The following is an 11,847-nucleotide window of genomic DNA, read 5'->3' as shown; positions in this document are numbered from 1 at the left end:
GTACATACACCTCGACTGAGAAACATAACTCCAGGTTAGTCTAAGCAAATGTTGAAATCATCGAACCTCGAGCAACTCTTGGCCCACATACCACGTGTCAACCATGAGCGCTGCTACGGGATTCTCGGTGGTTACAATACCTATGTAGTTCCCAACAACTATATTTTCCCATTTTTAATGCATTTTCTTCCACTTTAATAGGTAATTTAAACTCGAAAAGGGATTTAAGAAGCTCATCTTTTGGTTTAAAATCTACTAGGTAAGTTTTGCCTTTATATTTCTCCTGATCATCAGCTTTCTGTCCTATATTTTTCTTCCAAACTTTATTAACATTTAAGTTGGAATTACTTATGATAGTGTAGGTCTTGGTTTTGGGACACTTCATAAGCTCCCTCATTATTTCCACACACCAGCTAACTATCTTCTTGTATTTATCTTGTTTTAGTAAGTTATAATCTTGAAGATAGTGAATATTGACTTGGATAGTAGTTTGATGTGTTTTTTTACTAAGTAGAATCTCTCTATTCTTTGTTTGGAATAAAAATTTTGTAATTTGATTCTTGAGTCCGTAGAGATTTGCCCTTTTTTTGTATGCAACCTTTCATATTCTATCATTTTTAATTTCAGACTTCAACCTTTCAGTTTCATTATGCACTTTTTCCTTACACTTCTGAGAGCTCTATTTCTGCATTTTCGCTTTCTTAGAGAGCTGTTTATGTTCTATTTTATCTATCGTTTTCTTGCTTGAATCGATTTTCACGAAGTCATGCACTTCTTTTTCCTTATTCCTATTATTTCTCCCCATCTTAGTAGAAGAACTAGATAATACAAGAAAGCAAGAATGTAGACAACTCAACCAAATCCAAATTACTTACAACCGAGAATAACCTACGACCATGAATGATCGTAGAATAGTGAACTAGTGACCCTGTTTCACAACCCAACGCCCTAACGATCGAAATCAATCAATGATCGAGACCAATTACGACCCAAGTGACATGTTCTCAAACAATCCTAGCGACCATATTTCCAATTTTCTAACCCAAGATTTGCGACACAAGCAAATAATTTTCAAACGAACGTGTCAGACGTGCTGATCATACCGATTATGTCGAATGTGCCGACGATCGTGACTGTGACCACGTTTCCCATAACCTACGACCAAATCAAACAACTAAATTTTGTGTGACCATTCCGACTATGCCGAACATGCCAAATGTGTTGATCGTGTGTCGATTGTGACGAGCGTGTTGATGGTCGTAATTCCAACGCAATTGTCCCATAAGGTTTTTGCTCTCGAAAAAATGATATTTTCTATCGTTCATCGTAATTTTATAATTGTCAGTTTTACTTGTAATCAATTAAAGAATGAATGTTCAAAATAATTTTCTTAATATTTCAATGAAAACAAATTTATCATAAGGTTTGGATCATATTCAAAGATAACCTTAATTATGAAACCAAGTTTACCATAAAGATAACAACATGAAGAATTGGCATTGCTTAAACATATAGGTAGATTCTCACTTTTGGACATTAACATTCTTAATGAGAACATCACAATTGATTATAAATGGGATGATTTTGAGTAGGTGGATTTTTTGGTAAAATATTTAAAAGTAATAACATATAATGATAATATAAAAAATTAAAATTAAAATTATTTTAATATTTTGATTAATACATTGAGTGATCATATAATATACTAGAACTAGAGTAAATTGATATTTTTAGTGTTTATTATTTATATAACTCGAACCGAAGAAGTCTTCCCAAATGAATACAAAGAAAGTGGGGATAGCTCCAATGGATAAGACTTTCGGGGTTTAATTTTCCCTAGCAAAAAAGACAAGTAAAAGAGAGTTAAAAAATAAATATATGATTAAAAATATATACCTTGTTTTTTTTTAAAAAAAAACATATGTTATTGCCTAGGCCCATCTATTATAAGGCTAGTTTGATTTAAGCACAAATAAATTGTGATTATATAATAAGTTGTTACACTAATTTACATAAATAAGTTATCTTGTATAAATAAAATCAAATATACTTGATTATTTAGTGAATAAGTGTAATAATTTGAAACAAATAAAAATTACAACTTGAAACGATTACGGATAACAATAACGATAATTGAATATTATTATACGTAAATGATCATTAAAACGAATTAACTTAATTAAATAAATCGGTAACAAATGCAATTTTCTATTTTATTTGTACGAAAAAATGACATTGAATTTATTAAACACTTAAAACGGATGACATTTAACCCCACCATTATATTCAACATGTCCCAAATGTACGAGACACACCATAGTCCATTATTCAATTCATTCTCTGAAATATATCCTTTTGGATTATCATATTATTTAATAGTTAATACAACTATAGAAACAATATTTTAGCAAAAGTATTTAATATCATCTTTATAAAGTTTTTACTAGGAATATGAATTTATACTTCTATACAATAGAAATTCGATAAATTAATACTCGATTATTTAATAAACTCTCTAAGATAATATTTTTGGTCGGTCCTGACTCGGGGATAGGGTGCTAAATTAATAATTCGCTAAAATTATAAGATAATACATTTTTGATAATTTCTTTAGACCCCATATAAAATATAAATTAATAATTCCTTATATATATCATATTACATTAATGATTTATGAGGTTTCTTGAAAAATGACTCAATTGTCTTTTGTTTTTTGTTGAAATCAATTTCCCCTTAAATCTCGTCTCTAATTTTCCTTAGCATTGTAAAAAACTTCTGGTGTTGTTTTCTTATAGCTCAACAAGAAATTGTTCAATGTGATTGCCGATTTAATAGCTTCGTTTCACGAAGGGGGCTCCATTGTAGAACTTTCATCATCTTTTCATCGATATTATCTTTATTACTTCCAATAATTTCTTCTAATTTATTTGATTTACCTACCGTATTTTGATCTTGTTTATATAGAAAATATTTTTAATGTCCATAAAGTGATACATTGAACACAAGAAGCATTATAAGGTGGGAGATTGAAGGTTTCTTTAAAATTGGGTCATTCATTTGATATACCTGATATACCGTACTTGCATTGTATACAATAATTAAGTGGAAGTTTAAAGGTGTTTGTAAACTAAGTATTTTACTATAAATTAATAAAATATTAATAATATATAAATTAATAATTATTAATTTATCGATTAATTAATAACTCTTTTAATTAATAAATTTTGGTCGTCACAAGTGTATTATTTTATAGAGCTTCTTGCTGTATATTTACACCATATTTAATATAAAATTGTAACTAGTTCCTAAATGTAATCATTTTCTTATATCACTTAATTTTAATTTCTTATTATATTTTTATTAAAATTATATAAAACTTATTATTATATAATATTTTTAATATATTTTATATAATTTTAATATTATTATTATATATAATAATTTTAATATTATATATATTTTAAAAATAATCCAATATTATAATTAAAAAATAATATATATATATATAATGATATTATTAATACTATTATAATTTTTTATACTTTAAGTAGATTATATATAATATTATTTATTGTATATATTATTTTTATTATTATTTATTTTATTATAATTATTAATAATGTTTAAATTAAATAAATATGATTTATAATTTTTATTATAATTAATTTTTATATTTATTATTTTATTACATTTTTATTACTAAAATTTTACCTACTCAATTCATGAATTTTAAATAATTATTTTGAATAAATAAAATTATAACTAAAACATAACTAAATAATTAATTAAATTAAATATTGTGATAATTAAACTCCAATTAATTAAAATAATGGCCTAACAAAATAAATTAATAATTTGAGATGAATGTTGTACTCAATTTATCTCAAATTAATTTTAAGAGATCAATCTAAATTAACATAAATAATTTAGGATAAATGTTGTATCCATTTTATCTCAAATAAATTATTTATTAAACCCTAAGAATATACAAAAATTAATTTCAAATAGGTCTAATAAGCCTTAAGGCTGAAGATGGGACATAATCTACTACAACTGAAATCCAGAAGATTCAATGTAGCAGACGTTACATCCATGAGATGAGCACCCATGTTCCATTCGACGCCCATGAACGTTCCGCGTAGCCAACAACGCTTCCACGCAATAGTGAATCAGTAGACAAACGCCTCCAACGACCTCAATCCAAACGTGTGTGGATCACCCATCGCCAACAAAGCGCTAATGGATTGCCCAACATCCGCGCTTAGGCTCGAAACAATGTCGTTTTGGCCCCTCATCGGCGCTCAAATGCTGTAGGAGGAGACGATGCCGTTTTCGGCCTACTTTGTCTTCTTCCTCCCAACGACGAACTAGATAAGAACAATTTTCATATTTGATTTCTCAAAGATGGAACTTTGTCATTTCTCCACCATTTGACTCCGTTTAAATGTTGAAATAATCACCCTACTCCGTTGATCATCTCACCTACAACCTAGGGCAATATCATTGCATATACGGACAGTTGGCTGAAGAATAAATAAAAGACCACTAATGACCTTTTGACTAAGTTGAAGTCACTTTGTTGATCAACTGACTTAGGAGGCTATAAATAGCTTCCCTTGGGCAAACTGAAGGCAATGAATCCAATCATAATCCCTCAATCAATCCCAAGAGAAATCTGTCATTATAGATTTTCAAGCTTTTTTAAAATTTTGGAAATTTTGTGTAAGGTTGTAGAACTCAGACCTGACATTCAGAAAGCTTCTTAAAGTGTTCATGAGTGTTCTCTAACTCATAGTAATCTTACAAACATACTGTAATTTGATTTACATGTTTAAATTGATTTTTTTTACATTTCAGTTTGACCAGTTTCATATACAACTTGCTTATTTGATTTTTTGATTGGAAAACGACCCTATAATCATTTATAAGCTTTCTATCGAAACAAAACTGAATCAATCAACCTAAATCAGAAATACTCAAATTTAATTTTGAAATTTATCAAAATCGGGTTTCTATTACTCAAGAACAACAACTCACAAATATTTTCAATACGTTTCTAAGGATATTAGAAACATATTCAAGCCAATTCCACGTCATCCCGATCATGTTTGATCAAAAACTATTTTTTTATAAAAAATAAAATTTTCAGTTCTTGAATCGGTTAAAATGAATAATTAGTGTTCATGTTTTGGTTTTATTCAACCATATGAAGTATAAGGAAGCTATTAGTTAACTTCTTACACATCTTTAAACATTAAAGCTCATAAACACGATTTTTAATCAATATTGTTTGAGTTAAGTGAGACATCATCCCGATCGAATGATGCATCGTGATGATATTATAAAATATCATAGGGACTATACAAAGCTTCCCATGCCCTTGGATCAAAAGACCATGTCCCTAGTCGAAATCATCAAACTTGTAGTTTGATGTTATGGATGTCCAACTGAGGGCTCAACCTAAGTTCGATTTTCGACCGAAAAATTGAACCCTTCCTTAAACTCGACCGAGAATTTCTAATCTAGACCGAGAAAATTCAGCTCAGGACCTAAAGTTCCTCGCACCTTGACCGAGAAATATCACACATGACCGAGAGCTCTCCTCACACCTCGACCGAGAAATCTCACACCCAACCGAAGACCTCCCACACCTCGACTAAGGAATCTCGCACCAGGACTAAGGATTCCTAATTCAAGACCAAGAAATTAAATATTTTTTATTTTTTTAAGTAATAAAGAAAATAATGAATAGCTAAATTAAAATTTAGATGCTAAAGAGTAGAGAATCAGAAAGATAATAAATAAATAAGTAATAAAGTTAATAATATGACACAGGAGGGTAAAGAAAAATAATAATAAATGACTCAGAGGAAAATGTAAACAAATATATATATAGAAAAATAATTATATATTTTACATAAAGATTATTAAACTTCAAGATTAATTAATTAATTGCATCGTATACATATCAATATAATATCTTAATTATACATTATTAATATTTGTTACTTTTATATTATATTTTGACTTTAAATATATAATTCTTTAATTTGATTTACATTTATGATTAAGAGAAAATATATAAATTAAGATACGAGTAATTAATAATTTGTGCTATCTGGGCTAACTCAGGCCCATAATTTTGTTTTATCTGATATGATATAGTTAATGGTGCTTGCTTGAATAGGGTATTTTGATTTTTTTTATAAATTAAATATATATATATATTTTACAATTCAAAGTTAATATATGGTATGATTTAATAATAAAATAAAAGTGTCCTTACTCTACTTATATATATATATCATGACTGCCATATTCAGAAAGACCCAAAAATAAAATATAAAAATTATCCTAATATATTTTTTTATTATTAATCCCTTCTTCACAAATTTATACATTGATTAATTGGATATTATTATTTAACTAAATTTTTACAATTGTTATTAAAAGAATTGTCCTTTCCTTTTATAAAAAAAATTGTCATTTCCTTTTATAAAGAACACACATTTTATGTGTCAACAAAATGATGAGAGTATCATACAATCAATGAAAGACTTGAAAAAAAAAAAATATTTATTGTACTATATTTTTTATTAAAGATAATTTATGAACAAAATTAATAATTAAAATATTTATATTTTTAATATATCATAACCAAACAACATTTGGATTTTAACTATTCAAAAAACACTCATTTCTACAAATTTAATTGTTCATATATCTTATCAAAGCTTAGAATACATATTTAGTTTTTTCTATTCAAATTAAAATTTTTATAATTAATATATATTCATTAGGGTTTATTGTTAAGATTAATGATATATATTAATGTTTTAGTTATCAGATTATTATATAATTATTTTAAACCGAGAGATCTTTGTTATTAGAATTAAATACATTTATATAGCTTAATGTTTAAAAATAGATAGTTAGCTGCTATTTAACTTTTAAATGATGAAAAAACTAAATAAGTAGTGAAATATACCACCGTGAGATTATTTATATGCATCCAAATGCAATGGAAGATTTAAAAAAAATATAATTAATCAACTAATAGTTAGTTAATAATTAGTTAATAAGATCTCTAAAATTAAATTAGAAAAACATAAAGCCCAACAAATTATAGACATGAAGAATGAATGATCCGAAATTCATGCCAAAAGTACTTTATATTTGACCCTAGATATATAACTATTTACATGCCTGGTTTTTTTCTTATATTATTACTATTCTTCTTCTCGAAAAAGAATACATGTTTTTTTATCATCAGTAAACTAAACAAGAAGAATGTATGTATATTTATTTTCTTATGATTGTCTTTTATTATATTTATTTTTTAACTACTAACATTATCATGTGCATCTTTTTCTTTAGCTAGTGATCATGGTTGAAAGAAAAATGCATTATTATTATTCAAGAACATCCATTTATAAGTTAGTGAGACCCAAAGATCATCGATCACACTTCGTTCTCATCATTCTCATTTCGAACATTACTTTGTCGGCCTGTGAACTTTCTAATTATTCTCATTTAGAACACTACTTTATCCTCAAGTGAATATCATGTGTATGCTTAATTTCTTTCACAATGTAATCGACATTTAACATAATATTTTAATCATACTAATCATTGAAAAACTATTCGTCCCATCTGCAATACAAGGTTAGTTATAGACTTATAAAAGAACCTATAGACTGTTATTTTCTTCTCATTCTAGATTAAGATAATCATAATAAAACTTAGTTTGAGACATTTTTCAATTTTGATTTTTTAAACAATTTTAGATTTTAATAGAGGTTTATAAAACATTAACAAGTAATGTAAATGATTTTATAAATTTTTTTGGTACCAAATTAATAAATAATATAAAATTTGTATTTTTATTATCACAAAATATTAAGAACTTCGCTGTTTATTTATCAATAATTTTTTTTATCTTATATCAAAATATATATATATATATATATATATATATTTATATGTTTCCTTTGGTTAATAGCAAGTACACAATTATTTATTAACATGAAAATTAATTTTAGTTTGGGGGTACTAGAATAAAAAAAAGGATGAGAATAATAATATAATTTTTCTTTGAAATTATTTATTTAATTTTATTGATAATAAGTTAAAATAAATAAAATAATTTATATTTATTTATAACATTTATTTTCAGGAGTGTAATTGTACCGAAGAAAAAAAGGATACGATGGAGATTTGGTTACTTTTGTTCGTAACTAGTAAGGTTTTATTAATTTAATAAAAAAATAAAAATTTATATAAATATATATTATGTTATAACTTTTGTAAATTAATTTCACAGATTGTTGTTGGGTAATTAATTCAGCAGCTGTATAGATAAGATAAAACAGGTAAAATTAATTATTATTCTTTAAATATTACCGAAAATATATAAAATCAAATATCTTGATAAATTTGGAACAAACTATTGTTGATTTTGGCAAGAATTAAGAGAAATTAAGAAGTAAACAAATTTTGAATAAATTTATATTCTTTATTTTATTTTTTTTAGTTAACTTTGTTATGTTTATTAGTACAATCCATTGCGTTTGGAAGGATTAATAAATTTTACATTTTCTTCATACTCGTCATCGTCAGTTTGATTATCATTGTTATTAATTCTCGATTGTTTATCTAAAAATATTCAAAAATAAACTATTTCAGTTTTAAAGTAACTCTAAAAAGTTTTTACTTTAAAAATTATCGTATATAACAAATTGAATATAAAATACAACATATGTATACATTGAAATATACGATATTCATCTCTCTATTATCATCACCGGCGTAATCATCATCGTCATCGTAACATATTTAACCACCAATATACTTTGTTTCCTAATGAACCTCACTTTCAAACTTTGGTCAACCAACAAATACATTCACATATTTAATCACCAATATTCTTTGTTTTCTAATGCACCTCTCATATTACTAATCTCTATACCTCACTTCGAGTATTTTGCACCACAACCATCTCATATCATTATTGCAACATATTTTACCCCAATTCGGCGAACCACCACAATCCAAACATCTCTCATCTCATACTCATACTTTCATACTTCGGTCAAATATACATCTTAATTCACATATTTTTAACATCAATATCACTTTAGAGCACCACGAAAAATGTCCCATCTCACCACGCCATAAATTTTCTAGATCTCAAGATTTACATTCCATATTGACTGTCTTTGTGTAACCAACACATTTAAAATGAGAGACATATCATACGCTTCTTCTATTAAGGAAAACATATTTCTTCTTAGTAGAAATCAAATTAATTACACCCTTTATTTTATTAGTCATGATAGATCGATCTAGAGAATTTATTTGAAGTTGCAAGTCATTCACTTAACTCTAATCTAAAGTAATACTAGGCTAATTCGCGACCTCTTTGACCCCAATTCGGTAAACCACCAAAATCCAAACAATCTCTCATCATACCTCACATTTTCATACTACAGTCAAATACACATCTCAATTCATATATTCTTATATTTTTAACTACAAATATCACTTTAGAGCACCACGAAAACTGTCACATCTCACTATGTCATAAGATTTATAGATCTTAAAATTGACATTGCATATTGTCTCTGTCTTTGTGTAGTCGTCACTAACTCATTTGAAACGGGAGACATATCTTATGCTTCTTCCATTATGAAAAACAAATTTCTTCTTAGTAGGATTCAAATCAATTACACTCTTTATTTTGTTAGTCATGATAGATCGATCCCAAGAACTTACTTGAATTGTAAGTTATCAATTTTGTTAAGTAACGCTAGACTTCTTTATACACTTTTACACAAATGAGTTAATGAGGACTACAAAAAGAGATAAGAAATATGCAATGTGATTCTTGTGATCAATCAAGAGAATTTACTTGAAGTAGTAAGTCATTCCTTTCGCTCTTATCTAAAGTAATGCTAGGTTACTTTACACACTATTGCCAACATTTTAATCCCTTATCGCGGCCTCTTCTACCCCAATTCGACAAACCAACAACCAATCACAATTCACTCTCATATCGTGACCTCACACACCTCTTATCCCTCCACCAAACCAACCACCAAATCACAATTCATCCTCATATCGTGATCTCACACATATCTTATCTCTCGACCAAACCAACAATCAATTCACAATCGACCTATCATCTTTGTGACCTCACATTTTTTCACACACCCCTTACCCCTTATGCAATATGCAATATCAATCTTGAGATTAATCCAGAGAACTTACTTGAAGTTGTAAATCATTCACCTCTCATATCGTGACCTCACACACCTCTTATCCCTCCTCCAAACCAACCACCAAATCACAATTCACATATCATATCGTGACCTCACACACCTTTTATCCCTCGACCAAACCAATTATCAAATCTCAATTGACCTGGCGTACATGGTGGCTACTTTAAGGGTGAAAATAGAGTGAGGCAGGGGGACCCTCTCTCTTCTTTTATCTTCTTATTGATCATGGAGGTCTTACAGAGTGTCTTAACAATATTCCGAAAGAACTGCCATTATAGATTTCACCATTTCTGCGAGGAGGAGAGGATTACACATCTATGTTTTGCGGATCACCTATTTTTACTTGCGCACGCTGATGTTGATACTATTAACACTATTGAAGGTGCACTTAATTACTTTTTTGATATTACAGGTTTAATGATTAACGAGGATAAGATTTCGGTATTTTACGGTGGTGATGATGATGATACAAAGGTGCAAATTCAAAACAATATGGGCATTAGCGAGTGTTTATTTCCGATTCAGTATTTGGGGATTCCATTAACGGCTAGACAAATTCAGATTGTTCATTGTAGACCGCTCATAAAGAAAGTCAAGAACGTTATCATGGTATGGGCGGTGAAAAAGCTTTCTTATGCGGGCATAATTGAATTGGTGGATAACATTGTTATGGGATTCATTGGCTATTGGTCTCAACAGATTGTCCTCTCGAAGAAAGTTATGATTCTTATGAAAGAGCTTGAGACCTTGATACATAATTTTATTTGGGGCAGCTAAGGCCGCTGGTAAGAAGGTTAATTAGACCGATGTATGCATGCCAAAAAGTGAAGGGGTAATCAGTTTTTGGAATTGCATGAAGTGGAACAAAGTTGTCACATATAAGCACTTATGGGCGATCCAAAGAAAGAAAGAGTCGCTGTGAGTTAAATAGGTTCACTCAAGGTTCATGAAAAGCGAACTTATATATGGACAAGCAAAGTGAAGGATGAAATGTCATGGTCTTTAAAGAAGATTCTGAAATTGAAAAATAGTGTTGCTTCAATCTTTGACACTCGACTCGGGGATGGATGAGGTACTCTCTTTTGGCATGATCCGTGGTTTGAGAGTCGTCACTTATTGATAGAGAAGAGTTTTGAGGGATGAGGATTAGGAGAGATTATGTGGCTTCCACGGTTAAAGATATACACGTTGGGCTTTGGAATTCTATTATTAGGCGGACACCGAAGGGAAGAAGAGTATTTGATCATTTGAGTGGTATCCAATTGAACAATAGGGCTGATGTTCATTTGTGGAATGCCGAAGAGGATGGAAAGTTAAAGTCTAACAAGATTTGTAATGTCATAAGGGAAAGAAGTCAAGTTGTTAATTGAGAAGCTCTTGTTTGGTCTTCTAAAGTCATCCTGATGCATCGTTTCATTCTTTGGTTGGCTTTCCATAGAAGACTTAGTACTCGGGATCGAATTCAAGTTTACATGGACATTCCAGATGCTAGTTTCTTACTTTGTGATGGAAATGTGGAGTCGATTGATCACTTACTCGGGGGTTGTCCGTTTACAAAGCATGTGTG

General features: G+C 28.7%; 1 protein-coding gene across 1 annotated transcript; it reads left to right on the top strand.

Annotated features, from left to right (window-relative positions):
- Nucleotides 1–10,505: 10,505 nt before the first annotated feature.
- Nucleotides 10,506–11,057, top strand: LOC124934979. The gene has a single exon (XM_047475454.1). It carries the CDS (start codon nt 10,506–10,508, stop codon nt 11,055–11,057), a length of 552 nt encoding a protein of 183 aa, XP_047331410.1.
- The last annotated feature ends 790 nt before the right edge of the window (nt 11,058–11,847 follow it).

The sequence above is a fragment of the Impatiens glandulifera genome, chromosome 4 (assembly GCF_907164915.1).
Source record: "Impatiens glandulifera chromosome 4, dImpGla2.1, whole genome shotgun sequence".
NCBI classification, from domain to species: Eukaryota; Viridiplantae; Streptophyta; class Magnoliopsida; order Ericales; family Balsaminaceae; genus Impatiens; species Impatiens glandulifera.
The sequence above is the reverse complement of the archived record's forward strand: the minus strand, read 5'-3'. Positions and strand labels throughout refer to the sequence as shown.